The 24,664-nt window shown below is 44.8% G+C and overlaps 3 protein-coding genes across 16 annotated transcripts in view; 2 read left to right on the top strand and 1 right to left on the bottom strand.

Annotated features, from left to right (window-relative positions):
• Nucleotides 1–1,772: 1,772 nt before the first annotated feature.
• Nucleotides 1,773–13,606, bottom strand: ACTR5 (actin related protein 5). The gene is made up of 10 exons (XM_040575713.1): nt 13,511–13,606; nt 12,242–12,715; nt 11,200–11,429; nt 10,187–10,356; nt 9,129–9,346; nt 8,622–8,804; nt 5,948–6,070; nt 5,275–5,414; nt 3,751–3,883; nt 1,773–2,378 (listed from the first exon to the last, which is right to left on the bottom strand). The coding sequence occupies exons 1-10, from the start codon at nt 13,517–13,519 to the stop codon at nt 2,121–2,123; spliced, it is 1,938 nt and encodes a 645-aa protein (XP_040431647.1). The 5' UTR covers nt 13,520–13,606; the 3' UTR covers nt 1,773–2,120.
• On the top strand, nt 13,561–20,049 carry ADIG (adipogenin). Of its 3 annotated transcripts, XM_040575715.1 has the most exons (6): nt 13,561–13,797; nt 14,085–14,183; nt 15,381–15,396; nt 17,271–17,405; nt 17,494–17,570; nt 18,736–20,049. In XM_040575715.1, the coding sequence occupies exons 2-6, from the start codon at nt 14,115–14,117 to the stop codon at nt 19,048–19,050; spliced, it is 612 nt and encodes a 203-aa protein (XP_040431649.1). In that variant the 5' UTR covers nt 13,561–13,797; nt 14,085–14,114; the 3' UTR covers nt 19,051–20,049. The 3 variants fall into 3 exon arrangements, with proteins under 3 accessions (XP_040431649.1, XP_040431650.1, XP_040431648.1); XM_040575716.1 differs by lacking the exons at nt 13,561–13,797; nt 14,085–14,183; nt 15,381–15,396 and adding an exon at nt 14,504–15,210; XM_040575714.1 differs by lacking the exons at nt 13,561–13,797; nt 14,085–14,183 and having other exon boundaries at nt 14,506–15,396.
• A 270-nt stretch (nt 20,050–20,319) lies between these two features.
• The window catches only part of ARHGAP40 (Rho GTPase activating protein 40), a 40,725-nt gene continuing 36,380 nt past the window's right edge, over nt 20,320–24,664 (top strand). For 2 of the 12 annotated variants that reach the window (XM_040575711.1, XM_040575712.1), the window contains exon 1: nt 20,321–20,443. Coding sequence is in view for 1 of the 12 variants with exons in the window: in XM_040575695.1 (XP_040431629.1) it covers nt 20,752–20,762 (11 nt within the window). In the remaining 11 variants the exon portion in view is untranslated. Of the gene's footprint in view, nt 20,444–20,561; nt 20,771–21,628; nt 21,869–22,078; nt 22,596–23,589; nt 24,498–24,664 lie in introns of those variants that run through there. The other 10 variants (XM_040575705.1, XM_040575695.1, XM_040575706.1 and 7 more) reach the window with 8 other exon arrangements.

Genomic DNA, 24,664 nt, shown 5'->3' on the forward strand with positions numbered 1-24,664 from the left:
GCTGCAGAGACCCTTTCAGGTTTCCATTCTGGAAGTTTTCTGCACAGCTCCCAGCATCAGAACATGTTTCTGCATCGCGAGCATTGCTCCTGCCGTGACCGCCAGATGTGTCAGAGGGGTCAAACAGCAACGGGCCATCAAACCCTGCACTGCAGCTCACCCACCTGAGCTGAGATCAGAAGAGACACTTGGTTGGGGTGTAACATTTCTGCTGTCAGCACAGCACGTTCTGCCACATTCCTTGAACACCTGCAGAATTGCCTTAATACTCCTGAAAAGCAGCAGGCCTCCAGGCAGCTGGGGACAGATGGGCAGGCCAAATCTGAGGCCATCTGAAGGCACCAAGCTCCCTTCCCCATCCAGCTAGGGCCAGGCCATGGAGAGCGACCAGCTCCGTGTGCCTTGGGAACCACACGCAAGCAGGTGACAGCTCTTCCCCCTGCTGAGCAATGCGTGACTGCAGGACTGCCGGCACACAGGCGTGCCCTCGGTGTTTGATAGCAGATTTTTCTTAAGGTCAGGTGTCTGAGTAATGCTTTCTGAATCCAGCAACGTGTGTATTGCATCCTGTGGCAATAAACTCCACGCTTCAGCACCAAGTACCTCACGTCCTTTGTTTTCCCTCTGCCAGATGACTTCTCTTGGAGCTCTGCAGCTCTTAGGGGACTGTAAGCCACCACCTGTCTACTTTCCTTGTTCCAATTACGGTCTGGATATTTTCCCCATAGTCTTACCTTTTCCAGACTAGAGGCTTACTTGCCAAACTGCTGCGGTCTGCTTGGGTTTCGGTTCAGCATCGATTATTCTTTTGGGAATGCACCAGGGAGTTGTTCAGTGTGAGAACTGCATCCCTGGTCAAATTTCAGGTGAAGCATGCTGTGCAGCAGGACAGGGGCCTGGCCGCAAGCCTGCATTTTTCAACAACGTACCATCACTCAAATCCTGCAGTCATTAGAGGTCAAATCACTGAAACACATACAGCAGTGGTAAAGCAAAAAGTTTGCTTTGTTGCTAAAGAGACTTTTGATGACCATCATCTACTCTTAGACTGCAGTTTAGAAGGGATTTATTATGCCAAATCTGACCATCTGAAGTTGCGATCAACCCTGATACACCAGTGTTCGCATTCATCACAACACTGTGAGACCACCTCAAGCGTGGCAGGGGACACAGCATCAGTCCTCTTATTTCCCAGCCTTGCAACACTAAAGCTGACACCAATTGTTTCAGGGGATATGCTATCAAGAGGCTTCCAGGGGAGGCAGCCAGTGGATTGGGTTATCATGGAACACCAACAAGCCTTTTGCAGCTAAAGTGGAGGTGCTTCCAGCCAGCTTTTGAAGAGCAGCAGAGAAGATTCTCCCCCCAACCAAGAGCTGCCCTGCTCAGCCACCACTCCTGTAAAATCACCTGAGGGCTACACGCACCTCAGCTTCCTTCGGGACTGTGCTTTACGGAGGGCTCTTTCATTACAGTTGGACCACACCTTATGTCAGGTCTCCAGTTTCAACCAATGTCAGTAATACCGACAACTTCAGAAAGTATCCAGAATCCCACTGACTGCGCAGAATTTCAGCGGAAAGCACGCAGCGGGATGGACATCAGACAAGACAAGGCCAGGGGGCCTCAGGAGGAGGCAGAGAGCAGCCCCTCTGGCCTCCAGCAGCACGACACAGCCTGACAAGCACTCGCTGTGACGAGCGAGGGAGACGCCTGCTGGACTGCCTTGCGTGATACAAGTCAAGCTTCTGAATCACGCAACGAAAGTGGCATACAACCAGTAAGTTTTAATAAAAAAATGTAAAACATTTGCAAAATCCCCTGAGTCTTACTATGAAAGTTCCTAAGACTGTATTTTTCTCCGGAATGCACTTTTCCTGTGTCCCTCCTGGCCGACTCATACTCCCGTGCTATGCAGAAGCAGCACTGCATGTGGCAAGTGCTATGACCGAGCCAGCTGATGCCCCAGAGCAGCTCGCTCGTTTCCCCCTTCGAGGGGCTGGATGAGATGCTTTGTGCTGAGGTCTGTGCTCCATACACAGCTCAGACTGCACAAACACAGTAAACTCGTCTCTTTGCACTTTTATCTCCCTCTGGGGGACTGTGGCAAAGGCTCTGTGCTACACCTGCTCGCAAGGATTGCCCGTACTAGATGTCAGTGCTCTGCTGGGTGCTAATGCCTCTGTAGTCCGTGGGGCCTGCTTCGGAAGTCTGATGGGAACATAAACATTTGAAGCACAGTGTTCCTTGAGATATTCTCCCCCTTTTTCTTCATAGTCCTTTCTGGTTATCCAGCCTTCCTCACGGGTCACGTGTTCCACTGCCCAGTCCCTAGCCCCATACCAGGCATCTAAAACAGGGCTGGAGGCAAGGTGAACCTGGATGGAAGGAAAATACAGCAATAAATGTAGGAGAATATCAAGTTGTTTAAGAGCTAAACACAGAAGAGTTCTTTTTATGCTGGTTAGAATAGTATGTGATGCAAGTCACAAATTCAGAAGACTCAGCTGATAATTCAGTGCTTCTGAAAGGAGCATTAGGAAAGGATTTGATGTGTTTTCACCTTGAGATCAATTCACCATGAGACTGCAGTTTCTACACACTGCAAAGCCTGTATTATCACATTAACAACCAACGGCCCTCACAGCCGGAAGCCAACACGGGAGGACCTGGTAGTAATGCAAAAAAAGTATCAAGTGCTCCAGCGTGAATTTCAGCAATACTGCAGGCTAAGAAATCACAGTACGTGGGGAAAAGACCACACGTGCCCTTTCCACTGGTGTAGATCCCATTTCTATTTAAGTGATTCCTGTCACTGCTGCCTAAAATGCTTTCCTGCTGCAGTTACAGGCAGGCTAGACCAGACACCATGCAAGTACCACATGCAATATCTGAAATGACAGATTTTTGACAAAACCAAACTATGGAACATATTTTAATGGAAAGAAATCCTTATTCTGTTAGAAATAGTGCTATTAAAAGCAGCTCATTCTCTTCCCATAGACAACCTACAGACCCCAAACTAGTGATATCCTTCCTAAAACTACCACGTATATGGTAGTTTGTCAGTCACACCCTGCTCAGAGCTACAAAAAGTCACTCTACCAAGCAAGTGTTACAGAACCACAAATTGCCACAAGAATTACTCTTTTTTTTCTCCTCCTCGACTTAAAGTGATTTGCAATTTGAGACAGTAGTAGATTTTGGTACATAAGCTAGTTTCAGACCAGCAAGAGAGGCTTTTACAAAACGCATGGCAAACTCTGGGTTTTCCCCAGCTCAGATTGTGCTATTGAAAAAGTAGCAGAGGATGATATGTTTGTAAGATACATACGATTATCTGCTATCCCAGACAGTTGTTACATTTAACAAGTTTAACAGCTAACTTCATTTTGAAATGAGCTGTGTTCATCCCAACCGCTATTCCTAACAAAGATCATTTGTTCCAGCTACCAACTGTCCAAACTTGCACATTTCCAGCCAAATGTACTTGCTTGAGCATGCACAGTCGTTTGGCTAAAGGAACTTTCCCTTTTCCAAGGCAACCCCACTCCTGCTAACTTATTCAGACATCAACTGTATCTTTGCTTCGCCATCATTCTCTGAAGAGAAAGAAGCTGTCATATGCCTGGGCATGAAACTCTCCACCCCATGCTCTAAGTGCACTCACTCCATACCTCTCCCAGACAGGAATACTTTTCAACACATGATGTTTTTGTGAACAGTCTGTTCATCTGTCAGTACACATACCTGAAAAGATGACCGGAACGGCCTCATTTCGAGGAGTTCTTTCTGAACTCTGGCTTTCAGTCCAGGGTACATCGCATTTCCACCAGTGAGAAAAACATTCTGGACAAGAATAGCTTGTTGCTCCTTTGGATACCTACAAGGAACAAAAGAAGTTAACCTTTTCCAAGAACAATATTCCTATGAACTGAACATCTATGGAGAAAACACTGATAGCTTGCCTTCAAGATTTGCTTTGAGAAACTTCCTTCACTTCACCAGCATGAAACCCTGTGCTCATTTGGTTTCTGAAAATTCCTGGGGTGGCAGAAGAAAACCCTCAAAGCCCTCTGAACCAAAGCCCCATAAATCAACAACTCAGCAGATCTGGAATTCTTGCCTTCCAGAAAATGCAACCTCTTACATTCACACAGTTTGAGGGGTTACATTTGCTAATGTTAAGTTGGCTGGAAATAGTTGTCCAGCCAGTGTGCCTATATCATACCCTACAAACACCACAGGCGGTTTTGGTCTTACAAAACGACAGACTGCTAGCTTATTGTTTCAGGGGATGGATATTTACGGGGGTTCTTTGTTTCCCTCTACAACTCGTACCAGTGGTTTCCAAAGTGGGACGTGTGCAAGACAATCCATTGGTATGTGGGAAGAAAGTGTTTATTTTTCTCAGTATCACCGAATCATTTATGTTGGAAAAGATCCTTAAAATCATCAAATCCAACCATCAACCAGACACTACCAAGGCCACCACCAAAACATGTCCCTGAGCACCACATCCACACATCTCTTACATACCTTCAGGGATGGTGACTGACCACTTCCCCAGGCAGCCTGTTCCAATGCCCACTACCTTTCCATGAGGAAATTCTTCCTAATATCTAGTCTAAACCTACCCTGGCACAACTGGAGGTTGTTTCCTCCCATCTTATCAGTTGTCCCCTGAGAAAAGAGACCAACACCCTCCTCCCTACAACCTCCTTTCAGGCAGTTTTAGAGAGCAACGAGGTCTCCCCTCAGCTTCTGCTTCTCCAGACTAACCCCATTCCCTCAGCCACTCCTTATACATCTTATTTCCTAGTTCCTTCAGCAGCTTTGTTGCTCTTCTCTGAACGCATTCCATCAACTCAGTATCTTTGTTGCACTGAGGGGACCTAAAACTAATTTTTGTAGCATTAATAAGACATTTCATCCTTTTTTAATTTCTATCGTGTTTTACAATCTACATAATGTTAGCAGAGCATCACATATCTGTAACTTATACACATACATATATTGGGGCTCTGTGCCTTTTTTTTTTTTAAACTATCTGGGTGCATGATCAAAAAGGTTTGGGGACCACTGACTTAGAGATTCACATGTGGCCTTCAGAACAGAAAGGCATCTCTAACCTGCAATGCTCAAGCCTACCAAAAAGAACTATTCAAACATATTTCTCAAGTTCTTTTTAAGTAACCACCAGTATTGCAAAAGCTGATATCAAAACAAGACCAGCCTGTTTGAAGAAAGCGCCTATTAGCTTTGTAAACTCACCTCTCAAGGACATATTGCATAGTTTCTGCTATACCAGCCTGGTCTTCTCCTATCAGGGAGGGCTGGAAGACAATCTCCGGAGCCCTGATTCTTTCAGTGCCAAGAAAGAGTTGGTGGTACTCTGCCAGGTTAAACACGGGCTTTAAAAACAAGATTGAAAAGTAGTAGAAAATTATGCTGACGAATAGTAACGTTCTAGGATAACTAAAGTTTTCAAACAATGCTTTACAAAAAAAAATCATGATCTCAGAGAAAGGACAACGCTGTAAAAGGCTACACGAGGTTAAGGAAAATGGAATTCTCTTATTCTCCCCCCCCCCCAAATGAGTTGCCACTCATTTCTATGGCTCACCCTTACCAACTGAAAGTTTTGTTCACTGCGACGTGATATTGGGTTATGGATCACACGCACAAAAACTTAAGCAGGACTTTTTCCCTAAGAGCACGGAACTGCTACAACGTGCACTGCCTGCAGAGATAACTGAGTGGGTATATTCATGCCCCAAACCATCAGTTATGATGGCGAGCATTTCTCCGCTTGGTGTACTGTTCAGAGGGTTAAGCATCTCTCCCAAGAGCAGACATTGTCTGTATTTGGAGAAATGTTAGCACACTAGCTAGACAACCAGTAGGCAGTAACCTCTGACATGAGAAGTAGGTAAAGAATTCAAACCTGTACTGTAGCAACAGGCTTCTCAACTTCGGGCTGGTCCTCAGCAAATAAAGGTTCAAACTCGTTAATACTTTCCACATCCTCCAGTGACTGTTCACTGCCCAGTGGATCCAAATCAGGGGTCTGGAAACAGAGAAGGTTACAGTAGGTTAGCTCAGATGTGCTAGGCACATACACGACTTCAATTCTGGTGACACTTGGAAAACTCAACCCTGATTCCCTTCAATCTCAACTCTCTAACACACTTGAAACTGAATATGCTGTTCTTCAGCAGTGAAGAAAAAACCGAAAATGATGACCAACCTAGAAAAGAGATGTTAAGAAATACATTCACTCAAAGCGTAAAAATCAAGCACTTTCAAAAACAGTTATCTTGAGGTCAGCTCAGAAATTTAAGGCCTTAGTCAACAGGCTGACTGCCAGGACCATAGCCTAGCCGTACAGTACAACATACTCCCTAGTATAACAACGCATTAAAATAGCTCTTTAAGTTGGTTGAAACTTGGTGCTCTCCCAGCACCTCTCACTGCTCTAATTACCATTTAATTCCCTGCTCTGCTTGTGTGGGACTGGAAAACAAATATTTGCTAGCTACAAAGCTAGCACACGGTTTTTGACAGTTGCCTAGTTTCAACTGCCTAGCATTTGCACATGGGCTATACTGAAAAAACCTGCATTTTACACAGACACGAAGCTGCTCCCAAAGCTCCTCTGTAATGAAAAGTATCACTTACGACTAGAGCGCTGCAGTGAAGTGGGGACAATTCTTTAATTATTTCATTTATTTCTACATTTTAATGAAATAGCTTTTGGATTTTATTGCTAAGGGTTTGGTTTTGTCATTTTACTTTTTTTAAACAAACATTTGTTGCAACATTTAGCAAGCAATGCCAGCATGGGATACAGCTGGATCATTTAAGCCTTCTGAAGTTTACCTCATTTAAAAAACAAGCAGCTCCTCAAAACTGAAGTTGTATTGACTGTTACAGCAAACAGTAGTCACCTGAAGTTGTCCCCAATATTTTTGTCTTCTAACCCCCTGCCCACAAAAAAAAAGCAACAGGAAAAAAAACACAATTCAGCTGAAAAGTTGGCACAGACCCTGGGACAACATAATTAGCTTTTAGTCTCCTTTATACAGGCACGGAGAGACAGCCTGTCTTCACAAAGGGATTTGGTGATAACAGTACGCTTTTTCACAAAGCGCGAAACCATCAAAAAGGCTTGCCAATTAACTCTAAGGTCTGAGACTACACCTAGTAAACAGGAGGAGTGTCGGATCCAAAATGGACATGTTGGGACATGGGCACAACCACCTGGCAAAGTCACGAGGAGCTGGTAGTCTCTTTCTATGTTTTCTTTCGACAGAAGTGTAAAACCCATGATCCATCTCCATTCTGCTCAACTATAGTCCTCCTGATTCTGACACAAACTTTCCTGATAAGGGCAGGGGAAGCAGAACCCAGAAGAAACCAGCTCACCTGCTAGTTTTGGCTATATTCAACTGCTAAATAAAACATGAGAACTCCTCTATCTGGCACCACTCTCCTCTACCCTTCATTTCTCTGTTTCCTTCTCTACCTTTTCCTGAACAAAGGCTAATAAAACTAAAAAAGGTTTTACACAACTTGAAAGGCAATTAATAGCAAACGTACAAGCAGTCTTAGACAATGTTTTAGAACTGGTATGTTCTGGGCCTGTGTTAGCCTGGCAAAACAGACAAGTAAGTTTCTCTTCTTCAAGGAACCTCCAACAACCAAGCCTAGCAATTAATCTTTCATTGTTAATTAAAAAGAATAAAGCATGCTGCTTAATTGCACCAAACATAGCCAAAACAAAAGCAAAGGGTTAGCTGTTTAGCATGCAGTTCCCTGCACCCAAAAGCAAAGAACATAAATGCACACTGAAAAAAACACAACTTAATAGTTCTTCTCTATCTTTAATACTAGGCTACAGACATTTAAGGATGGTTGTTTGACCTGTAAGTACTTAAATCTCAAGACGTTATAATCAAAATGCCGCATCATTAATTCTCACACACTGAAAAAAGTAACGCCTGGTATGTCAGAATCATAGAATCATTAAGGTATGTTAAAAATTAGTTCACCAGAAGCAATGCAAAACTAAAGACAGATTGCTTTGCAGTATGACCAAGATCGGTATGTTACCTGCTGCATTTACAACCCCCAAACCAAGTCACCCTGAAGTAAGGCCACCGGCTGGTACATGCTGCCAGCAGTAAGTACAAAGGGAGCAGTACCTTCAGACTGAGCTCACCTTTTAAGGGCTATTTTCCTTTTTCCACCCCCAGGTTTTTAAAGCTAGTCAAGAAATCTTTGAGGAAACTTACTGATTTCACATAGCTGTAACACTTTAAACTAGTGCCATGAAGCCTAAATATTATGCTTAGAACTACATGGAATCAAGCTATAAGGTACGTCCCAGACCACTGTGCAGAGCAGCACAAGAAAGGTTAGTGATTTCAGGCGCACAACCAAAACTTCCTTTCTGTAACTGCATAGGAAAGGTGGAAATGAGGAGCAGTTGCCCAATTAACAAGGAGTGTGTTAAAGGAAAAGCTTAGCTCATCAATAACACGGCTATTTATAGAAAGGGCACATTTTAAGGCATAAACTTAATTCTCTCAGAGATAAGAATGGTGAAAACGTTATACCTCTGGTTTGCTGTCCACAACATCCACTTCAATATTGACTTCTGCCTGTAGGATTTTTTGCTTTGTTTGTTCAACGGCCAGGCTCAATTTGTTGATATAAGATTGAAGTTCTTCTGCAGAGTCCATGTTCAGCTCCACCAAAGCTTTGTGGAATTGATCCATGTGACCATCTTCTAAAAGCTCCTACAGACAGATCAGAGCTGCTTGTGATGAACTCCACGTGGAAATCAACTATGCATGTACATAAACTTTGCCTTCATTATGATAAATTATGGATGTACATGCTTGTACAGCAAGCAAAATACTTCACAGAAGTACTATTCAGAACCTGCAAGCATCACCTGCATCAATCAACTTTTCTTATGCTGCAAGTAACCTTGAAGTTATGTATCAGAAAATGCACAGGACAGTTACAGCTCCTTTACAGTGACACAGAACCTTCGGGTAAAGCTCTGAGAGCAACCTACACTTCTCCCAAATGACTACACAAAGAACTGCCATCGTTACCTGTACATACAGTAGTCTGTCCAGCCTCTCTTGGTCGAGTTGCAGCTTCTCTTCTCTACGGCGCGCGTTGAGTTCTTGAAGCCTACGCAATTGCTGCTGTCTCCTCTCCTGCTTTTCCTCGGATGTCAGGGTGCTTCCCAGTAGCTTGTTAGAAAAAGGCAGCTGCATCTTGTGCACATTGTTCTCATAGTACTCTGGGGACCGCCACTTCTGTAGTTCTGAATATTTTGAGAGTAAAGGAACTGTTTTACCAGGTTGAACAGAGTGATTCACATGTGTATACACTCCATGCTAAGTTCAGACTTCAAAGAAAGAAGACAATAGTCCAGCCTAGGATCCTGCCCACCTCTTGGAAGCTGCCCCCTTATTTAGCTACCTCTTCAGATCACTGCCTTCCAGTCGCACACTCAGTGCAAATGGGTCTTAGCACTCTGTTCTCCAGGGTGAAGTAAACACAAAGTACTTAGAAGTGGGAAGCGCACACTAATGTCTCTTCTCTCCTCCCAGTTTAAGGGAGAGTTCTCACACATTTAAAACACCTACAGGCTCTTTCATAAGCGACAAATTCAAGAAAATGCTATTCTATGGCCACTACTTCAGACAACATTTATCATGGAGATTTTAAAACTTCTTTAATTCACAAAAAGTCGTGAGAATTGTCCTCTATAATTTTGGAAACCTTAAAGCAGACATGCAAAAAAAAAAGGAGAAATGTCATCAGATGCAGAAACAATCCTAACCAACTGAACATTTTGTGGGGAGTAAAACTCCTTATACATTTGTTTTAAAATATTTCCATCTGTAATAATCTATTATCATTCACAGAGAAGTCTGACCTAATATGGAAAGGATTTCTAAAATTCAATTTTGTTTCATGAAATGGTACAGAACTCTGAAACTGTTGACAAGCTTTTCCTGTGTAATAGACTAAAAGACCTCTACAAAGAAAGCAAAATAGAAGCAGAGTGCTTGTGCCTGAATCCTAGCCAATTTGAGAACAATGAGTTCAGATCTAAGGTTCAGTGAAGGGTATTTTGTGATTAATAAAGTGTTTTTACCTTCGATATAGTCTTCTGCAATGTAGCTATGCTCATGAAGTATTTCCTCCATGCGACTGAGAGTGATGGCAGCAAAATGTCCAGGGTATTTCAGCTGTAGGAGGCGTTGAAGATATACAGCTGCCTGACACCCTCCAATATTAATACGTTTGCAGTTTTTAGCATCCAACCTGAAAATGCAAGGGAAACAACTGGAACTGAAGAGATCTAAAAGTTCACTGTAAAACAGACCTCCTGCTTCATTCAGCATTACTCGTTTTCAATATGGTCAAGTGTACAGATTATTATTAACATGGAAATATTTTAAGAATCATTTCTCTGAAAAATCTATTATTTTTCTCAGGCAACAACCATAAGCAGTGCTTTGTTTGCAGATGCATTCTGAAAAGTTCTGCTTTAAGAACAACGATAATTTCAGTTACGCCAACAAAAGACATTGCTTTATTTTAAGGAGGGAAGTTACGATTCTGTGCAACTGTAAGTAGTCCCTCTAACCTCTATAAAACTTTGCAATTGGCCAGGTGTAAGCTTTGAAAATCTGAAAGCTTCGCTGGATGTCATAAAGCCCCTTTCTGCAGGAAGGGTTATAAAAATAAAAACACAAAAACAATGTCGCCGCGCAGTCAGAATGAGAGAAGTCTTAAGGACTGCAGAAATCTCACAGAACGCTTTCTTTTGTCCCAACACTACTTTAAATTCATTATGCTTTTTAATATCTGATCTTACTTAAGACAGATATTCCTGTCTGCATTTGAAAGTATGGATCTATGCATGAATAATAATTAAAAATAAGTTCTGTACAAGGACAGCACTGCTTTTTCAATTCAAAATTCAACAGAACTTCACGAAATCTGAAGACCTAGCTTTTCCTCTTCACTATAAATAAAGACTGATAAGAACATGTGCTGCAGGAATTGGAACACTGAATGGTAGAGGAACAGGTATTTTGATCACTGAAAAAAATCAATGACTGACAAAGAGGTTGCACTGTACTTAAGACACCAAGAACTCACCTGCCTTCTAAGACCGGCAAAATATGCGTACACTGATAACCTGAAGATATCACCAAACCACTGCAGGGCCAGTTCTGGCTTCTGTTGTGGTAAAAACTATACAAGCTATCTACACCATAGGACACTTTCGGAACCTGATAACATTCGAAGAGGAGCTCTGACATCATTTGCCTCGAATATAGCGGATTGCACACTGCTTCTGTCAAAACAATGGGATGATCAACACAACCCTGTAAAAGACAAGAGAAAAGAAACATATGAAAGGACAATGAGAAAATCCACAGATACTTATCCTTCCTTCTCCTTTTAAAGATCAGCAACAACTCCTCCAAAACAGCAAGGAGAAAGCACTTCACGTGCAAGCTACTGAACGCTTAAGTTAAATTACACCTAGCACTTATAGGGGAAAAAAAGTCTATTGCAGGGTTTTCAGTTTTAATTCAACCAAGGAATAGACTCCTAAAAATAGGGAAAAATGGATGTTAGAAGCATATATAAGCTGTTAAAGATCCACATAAAGAAAACTCCGTGGAACGAGTAGGGAAAAGGTGACCGAAAACTGGTGGGGGCTTAGTTCAGCCCTAGGTAAAGCTTTTGTGTCACAGAGCTGGCACAAGCCTCAGTTCTGCTGGGCACACAAACCAAGTAGTGGATGGGAGCTGACCACTCGCCCAGAATATCTGAGTTGGAAGGGACCCACAGTGCTCACGGAGTCCAACCCCTGCTAAAGTCACCACGGCAAGTCAGTCATTTTCAGTCCCTACCTCACACACCGACCTCGGATGCCGGTTTTGCCAACGCCCTGCCCAGACGCAGCTGCCCAAACCTCCCCGCGGGCAGCCGGCCCCCGCCGCTTTCCTTTCACACCCAGCACCTCATCGCAACCCCCAGGGGGCTGCAGAGAAACCCTCGGACCGCGGGGGGCTGAAGGCACCCGGGGGACACCCTGGGGACACCGGCAGCAGCAGGGTGCAGGCTGCGGGGCCGTGCCCCTCCCATTCGCCCCACGACGGGGGCTCCGCGGGGCTCCCCCGGGCGGTACCTGCGAGGAGACGCCGAGGCGCTGGAAGACGTGGTCGAGGAGCAGCTCCTGCAGCTCCAGCTGGACGGGCACGTTGCGGTCGAAGGGCGAGCGGAGCAGCCAGCGCAGCGGCTCGGGGCTGCCCAGGTCGTTGCCCACCTGAGTCTCAGCGCCGGCCCCGCCGCGGGCTCCGCGGCTGCGAGCCGCCAGCGAACGGAACCGCAGCAGGGGCTCGGCGGGGACGGAGGGGTCGGCGGCCGCCCAGCCCGCCCGCGTCTGGAAGGAGCCGTTGTCGATCACCAGCGGCACCGGCTGCGGGCTCCGCACGGCCAGGCTCGGCGCCAGCACCGGGTCCGGGGCCCAGCGCGCGTCGCGGAAGGCGAACACCCGGCCCGCCGCCATTTTGAGCGCTCCCCGCTGCCTCCGGCCGACAGCGCCGGCCCTGCCTGCCGTTCCGGGGCCGGCCTGCCTCGGGAAGGCGCCCGAGGCGGCAGGTCCTGGGGTTTTCGCTCAGAGGGGGGGTTGTCCTGAGAGGCTGTGGGTGCCCCATCCCTGGGGGTGTTCGAGGCCAGGTTGGATGAGGCGCTGAGCAACCTGATGTAGTGGGTGGTGTCCCTGCCCATGGTTTTTGAGGTCCCTTCCAACCCGAGCCGTTCTGCTTATCACAAAGCTGAGGAGGGTGGCCGAGGGCCTGTGCCCCTCGTAGCAACTGCAGTGTTGGCAGTGGGGCAGCTGAGGCGTGACTGACCCTCACACCAATGCAGCATCACCCCAATGCAGTAATAACTAACAGCAGGGCTTGATAACTGTCTTCAAAAGGAGCATTACGTCAGAGAATGCAGCCTCTAAACACGTGTAATGGCACTAATTACCACCAAGATGCTCATTTGTCCATCCATATGCTAATTACCACACTTGGAGGGCCATGTGCCACCTCAAGGCTTTGAAGGGCAGGACCCTCAAGCTCAGCTTTTATTAATCACTTTTTGTTAAGGAACACTAGCAGCTTACAAGCTTCAAAATTCACCTGCCAGGTACTAATAGTTACCCCTCCCAGCAGGTGTTACTTCCCAAATTTGTGTGCTCAACATCAGATGGTCTAATCACACTTTTCACGTAGTTGTGTGACCTTTTTCAAGTTGAAGAGCAACAGCTGCTCTGATCTAGGTGACAGTAGCTGCCCTGTGCTACCTGTCCTATGTCAGACTGCCTTTGGAAAGTCACACATATGTAACATGCTTTTCCTCAAAGCCTTGTAGTTCAACTTTCATCTCTTTCTGCCAAAACAGGGTACCACATTTAGAAGGCTGCAAGCTGTTGCTGAGATGACCTCTCCTTTTCCACTGACTACTGCTGACCTTGTGCCCCTGTTCCCTCTTGGAAGAGGCAAGCATGCAAAATGGAAAGCGTCCTGCTGCAAAGGCAAGCTTGCAACACACCCACAAAACTGAATGGGAAAAACTACCCCATTCTCCCAAAATGGAGCAGTGAGTGATTAGCTTAGTGAAGAACCAGGATATACCTTGAGAGGTTCAAGTGTCTCACTTTGGTGAAAGCACCACTCTAGATATAATAAGGTAGGCATGAGAAATCAGGGGTTTTCTTTAACAGCTCTCTGTGTTGAACGGGTGTGCCTGGGTTAGTCTTCTGTCATTGTTTTCCTTTTCAGCCTTTTTAATTTAAAATTGTGCATCCACATGTTTTCATATTCTACAATAAGTTTGAATTCTTTTTTTTTTTTTCATTTTCCTTTTACATTGGGATTTTCTGCACATTTGAAGTTTAGATGCACTTATGACTAGGAGAAACACGTTACTACTAAAACTCCTGGATTCTGCTGTCACTCTTGTCATTGTATTTGTAGATTAACCACTAATATCCCATCCATCCAGAAATGCCAAGTACCTACAACTCCTACTATGTGAAATGGGGACTGCAAATATTTAGCATCCTTGAAGCTCAGGTCATTAATGGCTTTTCTCACTTGTTTACCCAATGCACAAAGTAGGTATAATAGCTGTCTTTTATCACATGGGGTTGTTATTAACATGAACTAATAAGAATTTGTAAAGTTCATTTAGATCTTTGGATTAAAAGGCTCATTTCAAGGGGCTGTTACTATGTGAAAACAAACACATGCACATAAGCAAGAACATTAAATGCATGCAATCATTCATAATGTGCACTTACATAGCTGCTCTTATCCAAGGTTTTCTGAGAGCTACACAAACAATTAATTTTGCCAAACAACCGCCCCCCCCCCGTAAGGTAAGTGATAGATAATGGTTTTATTTTATTGAGGGAGAAACAGAGACAGGTTAACTGGTTTGTCTACTGCTGCAGAAGCGATATCAAGTAACCAAGGCTATATATCTGCTTCTTCTTCAATTACTACTAAACTTCTTTATTAAGAAACATGTATATAGACACATCCTATGAGACATGCTAGCTTGCCTTTCTTGGAATGAAGGGAAATAGAAAGTCAATTAAAATATGAAAGTTTATTTTCCTGGTGGATTCACTAACAGATTGAAAGATACAGACAAGGTTAAAAATAGAGTCCATGTTAACGTGGGACATATATGTGATCTATGTCCAATGAGAGCACCTGGGGTAGGTATTTTTTAACTAGATAGTAGTTATCTTCTAAACAGCTCTGCAAGTCTGTTTTATTGGTTTCTCAAAAGTCACCTTCGTTACCCAGTTCTAAGCAGCAGTTCAAGTGCTTGGTTATCTCCTCTGTATCAGAAATTATAAGCGTACCTTTAACGGCCGTTTTAACATAAGCCTTCAAGGCTTTCTATCCTTTAATTACCAGCTGAAGGAAGGACAATCAAATCAGATGTTTTCTCACTTCTCCTTCTTAACCCATACGTAATCCTTTTTACTCCCTCTTTGCTCTTAGAGGGCTGTCCATTCTGCTATCTATGCTGAGAATATTAGCGGTCCTCTTGTGATTAAGACAGTGATGCAACGAGAGTTATTAAAAGGTAGTTAGTGAAGTAGAACAAGCAAGCTGTTCTAAACCTAGTATAACCTGAAGCAAGCAATGAAGTACCCTCTGGTTCCTTTGGTGAATGAGCTGACCTTTCCTCTTCTTTTCTTCTGGTTTTGTTTGCCATTTGTACTGCTATTGATCGTAATGATTATCTGGCTACAGCTTTTACTTAATGAAGGTAAGTTCTGCAGTTGACTGCATAAATGCTTTTGCATAAAGACTTTATCTATTAATTTCATCTCTAAAGCATTCTAGGAGCTATTTTTAGCCTAACGCCACTCATTGCAGAAGGAAACTAGAGCTAGTTTTTTAGATAGGTTTTTTTTTTTTTAGTACTACTGGTGACATAGGAAAAATCAAATTCAAATTGTTATGTCTTTCTCTTAAAAATGCTTATAAGAAAACTAAATGCTGTCAGCTGTTCTTCCTTTCCCTTTTTCTCAGACATAATTTAATGTACGAAAGATAAAGGACAAGTAAATATTTCTATTTTAAAAAATCCCCTCCTCCCTGCCCCCAAAGAAAAACAAGAAAAAAACTAACCCAATAATTTTGTATGCTTTCAAACACCAGTGTTATATAGCTCTCCTCTGTGTGTTAGGGGAGGGAGCAGACTTTACCAGGGGAGCTGTTAAAGGATTCTCTTAGTAATGTTAAGGTAGATTAAAATTGTTTTTGAAGGGAACAGGACATGCATTTTCATTTATTTGTGTATTGTGCATCTATTTCTGATCTGGTGCTGATTCTTATTTCTAACATGTCAGTAACTACTAACAGGCTTTGATTTAGGCTAATAATAGGCTTGGTGATGTACTCCTGGGGATAAAGCTTTGCTGGTTTTGCTAATCCTGGAGCATAAGCAATTGCAGCTGAGGAATAAATCATATGTTCAAAAGCAGCAATCCTGCCTTTGCAGGACAGCTATAGGAAGGGAAATAAGAACAAAACTTGACTTCAACAAACTTTAAATAAATTTTTACTTCTATTTGGTGCAGTCAGTTCTTACTTAGCATTATGGCAACCAGTCCTATAATAGGTCCCATACGAGTAATGACAAGAAAACAATTCCTTTGGGCCCACAGGCAGCAGTGGAACAGAAGGCATTCACCACAACTGAGGCTTATGTTTTTTCCTCCTTTCCTGTCCTGTATGTGTGTGGTCGTTGCAGTTTTTACTCTCAGCTCCCATTTTTTGGGCTTAACCTGTAGCTGATGCTCATAGAAGTCTCTGCTTGCTGCTACCTGTTTCTCCACACACTCAAGTGCGCTCTTGTGGATAAGCAACGACAGTAATTAAAGAATGCAGGCATGTGAAGCTGTGATAATGGTACAAAACTACCCTGAGCAGTATAGGCATGGCTTACTTCTGATTTTTGAAAAACAGAAGCAAATGGTGTATGTATTTTGTGTGGGTAAGGGGTAGCTATGCCACATGCTTATGCTGTGCTTGGGCGTCAGCTTTTGTCTGGACACAGCAACTCTGGAATATTTTCATGTCTTAATAGAAATTTTCAGGTTGTGTGTACTGCATTTACTTTTATAATATCTGGCCCTAGGATGACTGTTATTGGCACCAGGCCTCTAAGGCCCTCTTTTATATAAAAGCTCTAAATTCCATTTCAATCAGTAAGACTAGTTGCATTACTAAATTTTGACATACTTGTGTGCTTGTAGAACTAGAGCATTGAAGTGCTTCTAAATCACTCTTAAGAGAACAAAATAAAACAGTGCTCTTTTTAATGTCTTCTTGATTAATTAAGTCATATCCACTTATTTTATGCCTCTTTACATCAGGCATAAGTGGAAAAAAACACAACTGGTGCATTATATTAGCCCCTCCTTTAAGATAGTTGCTGGTTACAATCTAATTGGTTAAAATCAAACACTTCTACAGGCCTCTTATTGCCTAGTTGGGCTTGGAAGTCCTTCATTTCAGGTGAAAGGGATTCAGAAAACCTTGTTCAGCTCGTAGATAGAACGTACAAGGCTTGTAGCTAGAACAAAAAATGTCACATACAGATACTTTACATGGTATTTTAAAATCTGTTTGTAGAACAGATACCCCCCGCAGTAGAAACAAAGAAACAATCTTCTGATGAGTCTGATTCCAAATTTGAAGATGAACCTGCAGAGGATGAAAACCAGAATGACACATCCTGTACAGAATTTCAAGAGGATGCATGTTCAGGTGGGCCTATGGGAAAAATGAGGCCTAGATTTGGTTTTCTAAGTTCAAAACGAAAAAGCCAAAAGCAAACTTTTTTTTTCCCCTGCAGTTTCAGACAGCTGGTCTCAGAATCAGAAGATAAGATCCTCTCACAATGAGAAGAGTGCTCTTTGTAACATCATGATGGTGAGTAGCGTGACCAGTCTATCTGTTTGCATATCTACTGCTTTTGTGCCTCAGTTCTTATTTTTTTCCCTCTGCCTGACTCCCCTGCCTCTTGAGTAAGAATGAATCCTGTTATAGACCAGGCTAAAGGTAGTACAAGATTGTACAGATATAAACGTGTATACATACGTTATTAAAGGTATATATGCATATTTGCAAAGTCTCCTGGAGAATCGCATTTGAAACAGTGAAAATTGCTACCTTCTCTAAGATTAGGGGTTTAGCTCAACTGTATCTAGAAACTCCCCTTCCATTTGCATGGTTTGAGAACACTGATACTATGTATTCTTAAAAGCTGCTTCAGATTTCTTAAAAGGAATATGTAACAAAATTTAGACTTGTTTCTTCCCTTCCTTGGTAAGAGCTGGAGCCAGAAGTCCCCTTGTAAATGTTGCAGTCCTAATCCTTTTACACTTCATACAAATTCCAAAAGATAATCTGAAAGAGTGTTAGAGATCAGCGTCTTGTATGTCTTCGTTCCCTGTTCCTTTACTGTATGTGCATTTGCAGAAGGGGCTCAGAAGGAAAACCTGGTCTCTGCCTCCGCTGTCACTGTTCAGTCCTGTCTACTCGTTTATGTTGCTTGGATTTTTGAATTACAGCCTCTGAGTTACCCGCATTTACTTCTACCAGCTTTGCTGGCTGCTTTACTAGGCTAGAATAGTTAAGGACTGGGATCATCTTAAATTGCTGTAGCTGTTTGACTAAGCACACCCTGAAGCTGACCTCTAGCATGGAATCAGGAATATCTCAAGTCAAAGTATTTTTGACTTCACTAGCACCACCAAGACAATACAGAATCAGTGTGGTAAGATTTTTTCCCCATTATTGTTGCTTAAAAAATAGAGGGAAAAATGCTAAGAACGAGCCCAGACTTGGTCAGAGTACCATTTGGTTCTCTTACAGCTCTTCACAAATGCATGTATCAACTTCAGCAGAGCAGTTTGAAGAACTGGAGTTTAAACTTGTCCCTTAAATGACATAATACAGCAAAGGGCTTGTTAGTTCGTTGGGTGGACAAGAGAAGGAAGCAGTTATGGTCTCACAGCATTTATATCCTACTGAAAACTGAACCTCTTATGAAAACAACATTGTCATGACAGTTCTTTCCCTTTTTCTTCACCAGCTGTTGTGCAGCATGCTTTCTTCTCTTACCTGGAATTTTCTCAGCCACTTGCTCCAGATCTCTAATGTCCTGAGGATTCAACTGCTGCCATCCTCTCTGATTATCCCTATCGCTCAGCTTTTTGATTTGCTGGGTGACAATGCTGTGAAAATCCTGGGCTCCTTGAAGCTTGAAAGCAAAGGGCTGTTAACTTCAGTCTTGGGGATGAGATGCAAGAAAACTGGAACGGTGATGAAGCTCAGAGAACCACCTCAGGGTGGAAATGAAAAAGGTAGTCCTGTGACCATTGGCAGGAATCCTTTTCAGCATCAGTGAAAGCTACTACAGAATGGCAGAGGCAGGTTATTATTATCTTTTTAATTAAAAAAAAAAAATGGTAGTCAATATTAAGTTGATGCATGTTCAGGTCACAAAAGCTACTTTCCAAGTGAACAGTATTGGCTGGCTGTATATTAAATGGACCATAGCCAGTAGCATCTTGTCTGGTGCTTGAATGTGTATTCTGCTACACTCCCACTTCAGAGAAGGATGAGTCTCTTTTATAATGACCAAACTCCCCTCTGGCACTATTGATACTTTCTGTTCACCACCATTAACTGATTTCAAGCCAGTAAGAACAAGGTCATAACTCTCAGCAGCAGTTCTTACTGGAGCTTAAATGCAATACAGTCCAGTGAATATTTTACTTGTACTGCAATCAGCACTTTTCTGATCTCCAACTTGGGTGTTCTCAGAGTAGAAAACACCTTCTTAAATGCTCAATTCTAACACATGAAGCAAGTCTACCTCCACTTAAGCAATAATTAAGCCCTTAGTGGATGCAGAGCATGCATTTCCTTTGCTTCTATCCAGAGTATACCCTTTCAGTGCATCTGACAAGCAGATTTAAGGTTAGATTGGTAGTCAGTGAAACAGCTCGGTTCTACCAGTTGGTGGGGCCACAAGTAAATGGGCAGGAGTGGGATAAGGTATGGTTTTGTTCCCTGAAGGTTTATCCAGCCATGTCTATAAAGAGAACAGCTATTTGCTCCGTGTGTTGAGGCACACATTCAACAGACTCTTTTCAAAAGAAGAGTTAAAAATAGGGAGTCATACCCCAAAAAAACACATTGCCCCTTGAGAAAACATTTGTCTCTACTCCTGATGTAAACACGTCCCTCCACAGTCTTGCATGGGAAGGCTGTTTTACTAACCCATCCTAACTATGGAGCATGCCTTATGTTTGCTTGTCTTTCCCTCTCCGTCCCCTGAGGTCCACGCACCAAGTATTTACCCGCTGCAACGTACTTTTAAATAAAAGCTGTTTGCTCACTATCTTTATATTAGCGGCTCCTTTATTTAGAGAGAAAAAAAAAAGCCATTCCCCCGCCCTCCTCAGAGGAACCCACCGCCACCACCTCCTCTTCCCGGGGGCCGCCCAGGGCCCGGGACTCTCCCTCTGGGGGCGGCCCGGCGCTGAGGAACCCCCCGCCGCCTCCTGCCCCCTGTGGGCCGGGGCTCTCCCTCTGAGGGAACCGGGGACCGGGCAGGTGCCGCGGCGAGGCCCGGCGGGGCCGCCCCGGGGCGGGGAAGGCGCCGCCCGAGGCCGGGCTCCGGCGCGGGGAGGAGCCGCGGCCGCCTGAGGGGACGGCGCGGCGGGGCCGGGCCCGCGGGGCGGCTGCCGGGGGCGGCGGGAGCCGGGAGCAGCGGGGACGCCGCTCGCCTGCGGGTAACGCTCGGGAGAAGCGGGGACGGGCGCGCAGCCGGCGGCTTTCGGGCTCCGGGGCCGCTGGTGGTGGTCCCGGGGCTTGGCCTCCGCTGGGGGGCGGATCAGCGGGGGCTCGCCCCCCCCCCCCGCCCCGGGTGGCTCGCTGGGGGTGCCTGCTGCCTGCGGGGCTTCGTGCTCTTCTGTCTGCCTCGCCGTCCGCTGAGAAACCTTCGTGTCTTCGTCTTCAGGCAGTTCCCGAACCAGCGTGCTTCAAGTTAAAAGTGTTTTACTGCGATCAGCCCAGCGAAGGAGGAGATAAACCGAGGCGGATGGGTAAACTGTATGAAGGTCTAGGTGACATCGCTGCTTCTTGCGCGGCACCGTGATGTTTTAAAGCCCGGTGGTACCAAAGTGTGTGTCCAGGGCAGTTTTTAGTCTGTGTAAACACGCTCGGAATAGGTTTAGCCTGGCTGGGCTGGCTGTCGCTTGCAGCGTCCCTGTAATAGCAGGGAGCTTGGTGCCAGCGTGCGAAACCTGCCCGGGAAGCCGCCTCTGAGGATTATTAGTTCACGCCGAGTTCCCCGGTACCACAGCTGTGCCATGGCAGTGCTGGCTTTTCCTGGTTTTCCTCTCTCTGAGCTGTGGGAAATACCGCATGATTGAATATTTGGGTATTAGAAATAAAGCCTTTGTGTGTGGATTCTGCTAAAAGTAATACGGAAAGCAGTTTTGGCTCTGTTTTGGGACCGTGCTTTTTGCACGGGGTCAATGATGCATGAACCTGAGCTGGAGAATGGGCCCAGACCTACAAAGGTGGGGACTTGGTCTGAACCTTGCATTTGTCTTTGTTAAAACTTTTTTTTTTTTTTTTTTTTTTTCTGTCTGAGAGTCTGGCTGTAACTGCTGCCCTGGAGCTGGTCAAAGTGGAGCATTTGGAGTCCAAGGTGTGAATGCAGCGCGCCCTCTCAGCTACCTGGCAGTAGTCTGCAAGTACCTGAACGGCACCAGTGAATTTGTGCTTTAGTTTCCCTTTGTTGCTGCGTGCAAAACTGTTTTCTTGGTGTTAGTAGTAGCATTAGAGCCTGCAGACCCCTGTGTGGTTACGGAGCTTCTTGCGGTGATTGCAAATAGAAGCTTCTTAAAAATGAAGGCTTCTCTGTACTTGTGGATTTAATTTACCTGTGAGGTCTGTTCAGCTGGGGCAAAGCACCATTTCTCATTTGCACTCAGCAGCCTCTGTCCCAGAGCATTTCTGTGCTGCAGCAGGTACATATCTTGCTACCAAAGCCTGGAGTAGGAGCTCAGAGTGCAGCGGTAGTGGTAGCTTCTTCTGCCCGAGAGTTGCCTTTCCCAGCTGTAGTTTGGTGTTTCTTTTGTCTGGGGTTAGGCCTCCTGGGAGACAGAAGCCTGCCTTTCTGTATGCCAAACTGTACTGCTGTAATGTAGGTGTGTTGAACATCAGTTAATCTTTATTTTTTTCCCTTCTTATTTGTAAAGCATTTACTTTGCTGGCATTTTATAGAACGGGACTGGATAGGCATCCACTAGCAAGTTTCTAAGTTGAACAACTTAGAAATCGGTTTTGCTCTCCGCTGAGCTCAAAACTCTGGAAGAAACTGCTAAAAGACCCAAACTCTAACTCAGTGCAAACTGCAGTGAAGTAATGTGTTTTGATGGATGTAGATGATAAACACGTCCCAAAAGCAGCATGTCAGAGCGCTTTGGGATAAGGCACTGCAGCATGCTGCGCTATCTATCTTGTCAGCGGGGCCTCTCGTAGGGCCAGCTGGTGCTGCGTGCTGCGCTGGGGCTGTTTACAGCCTTCTCCTGGAGGAGTCATGGGATGATTTAACTGGGCTGACATCTGGTTTGAGTGAAGAGAAATTGGGGTTCTTATGTCCAGCTGCGTGTAGAAAAACAATGCTTGAGAACTGGCTCCTCATCCTTTGTGCCCCAAGAGGGCGCAGCAGCAGCGTAGTGCTGGGTGTAATCAAGAAATCTGAGGGTTTTTTTTTGCTGGTGGTGGTAGTTTGTGTGCGCGTTTTTCTTTTTTTGAGGTGGTGTTTTTGCCACTGAAAGGAAAAACCCATAAATGTTGGCTTCCAGTTCTCAACATCTTTGAGTAGTTGGCTGGTCAATCACATCCTTGTCAAAGCATTATAAATCGAAACAGGTAAGGGTCCAGCTTGCCGTGGGGAAAAATAATGCTTCCTCTGAGTACAGGGAGCAGTGCTGAAACGCATCCCACAGATACGACGGCACCTCTGTCCTTTACAAGACCCAGCTGGCCCAAGCGCTCAGCATCCTGGTCTTGCCTCAGTGTTGATCCTCTTATAAGCAGGAGGCTGGGTAAGGCGGTGACCTGAGGATCCCCACAAGTGTGGTTGTGATAGTTTGAGAATGGCAGGAGTTGCGCTGGGTTCTGCTGCTCTGGCGGGGTGAGGAGGGAGCTAAAGGTTACGAGTGTAAATGCTGAACACTCTTAGCTTTTCTTAATCCTTTAAAGCTTGGAGGTCACAACGCACGACCAAGGATGCAGTGTATTCTAGCTCTGTATGTCTTTTAGGCTCTCAGTTCAGCAAAACTTTTGCTCGTTTTGGGATGTTTTGGCCCATGTGCCAAACTCCAGGCAGTTTAAGTGCTTTCAGTTTGGAGACCTAAAAATGTCTTAGTTGTGACATGGTGTTTGAGCTTTCCTGTTGCAAATGTACATTCCATATGGCATTGATTCTTAATTGAAACCTGCTGGAGTTATTTTTAATCCTGCAACGTATTACATGAAATATTCTTCATGTAGCTGACTTGAAAGGCTTGCCCTTAATTAGATGTTTCTAATCAGTCTGTGGTGCTCCTTTCCGTAATGCTGTTCCTTTCTAAGAAACGTGATTTTGATTTATATAAGCCACTTGGTGTCTTAACTAATAAATTAGCCTCCAGCTAATCAGTGCCGGGCAGGAGTGTGAGTTCCACTGGTCTGTGAGATGTTAAATAGGACAAGAAAATGATTACTGAGGAAACCCATCTACATAGCGAATACAACCCGTATGTTTGGTTATTTATACTGTAGACTTTAGGTGGTCATTCAGAACAGCATCATTAGCGATGTGGTTGAGTCCTTCCAGGTGTGTCGTGTAGCAAGAAAGCTCATCTGAAATCTCTGAAAGCTCTAGGTTTCAGATTGGGGTGTTTGTCATGCTTTCTGGTATTTGCTGTTCGGTAAGACCGTTAGGTCAGCTCGCAGGGGAGCGCGTTTTGTGATTGCAAAGAGGTTTGGAGAAAGAAATACAAAAGCTGATGCAGCTAGAAGCGTATTCCCCAAAGCAGATTACTCCAAGAGTCTGGAATGTGTTGGTGGGAGGCTTCAGTTTTAGTGAGACGTTGCTCTGTGCATGCAGGAGTTCTTCCCCTCCGAAATAATTGTTTCCATCTGCACAGCTTGTTCCATCAGTGCCTGGGCTTTGGGCTGTGTGCGAGATGTGGGGCTCTTGTTAAAATGAGGGTCTTTCACTAAGCCCTCCGTGCTAGCTGCGTGTGAAGGGAACTTTGCTGTTACCGTACAGCAAAAAAAGAGGGCAGTGCCCACCGGAGGGAACTTGGAAAATAAGCAACAATCTGGTCTGCTTGTCACGTCCTTTTAAAGGGTTAGAGGGAAAAGTTTTGGGACCCACGAATCTTCTTGCATGTCCGGCAAGCGCTGATGTTAATTGCCGAGTCGGAGTTATTTGTTTAGTTTTTATGCAATGTGAAACCGTGTCCATCCATTGTACCTGGAGATGTCCTAGACCGCTGGTATAGAATACTGCGGCTTCTTCTCCGTGAGCTGGCCTGGTGAGCCCACGCACTGCCATCGTACGCTGGAGCCTGAGCACAGGGAGCGGTACCAAATGCATCGCACAGCGAGAGCTCAGCATTCCAGCAAACAGCTTGGCCGAGGCCCAGACACATGGATTCCTGTTTGCTGAGTTTTGCAGCGCTAATGTGCTTAGCGCTTTGTCCCGTTTTGCCCTTTTACAGAACGTATCTCCTAGGATGAGGGACTTCGTTAGCAACAGAGGGTCGTGCCCACGCGTTACCAGTACGTGCCTTTTGGGAAGGGGCTGCCAAGGGGGTGGGGAGCGCAGCGGCGAGAGGCAGCTCACCCAGCACGTGCTTGCGGTGCAGCAGCAGCAGAGCAGGCAGCCTGTGCTTTGGTAAAGCCGTGGCAGCAAGCTCCTCAGCAAGCGTTTTGCTTTTTTTTTTCAT

This window comes from Cygnus olor, chromosome 16 (genome assembly GCF_009769625.2).
Source record: "Cygnus olor isolate bCygOlo1 chromosome 16, bCygOlo1.pri.v2, whole genome shotgun sequence".
Lineage (NCBI taxonomy): Eukaryota > Metazoa > Chordata > Aves > Anseriformes > Anatidae > Cygnus > Cygnus olor.

Coding starts and splice junctions, on each gene's coding strand:
- ACTR5 (XM_040575713.1), bottom strand. Junction 3,884..5,274: donor ATGCAATATGTCCTTGAGAG/GTGAGTTTACAA, acceptor TGTTCCTTGTAG/GTATCCAAAGGAGCAACAAG. Junction 2,379..3,750: donor CGTTCCGGTCATCTTTTCAG/GTATGTGTACTG, acceptor CCTTCCATCCAG/GTTCACCTTGCCTCCAGCCC.
- ADIG (XM_040575714.1), top strand. CDS start 15,270: ATGAAGTACCCTCTGGTTCCTTTGGTGAATGAGCTGACCTTTCCTCTT. Junction 15,397..17,270: donor ACAGCTTTTACTTAATGAAG/GTAAGTTCTGCA, acceptor ATCTGTTTGTAG/AACAGATACCCCCCGCAGTA. Junction 17,571..18,735: donor CTCTTTGTAACATCATGATG/GTGAGTAGCGTG, acceptor TTTCTTCACCAG/CTGTTGTGCAGCATGCTTTC.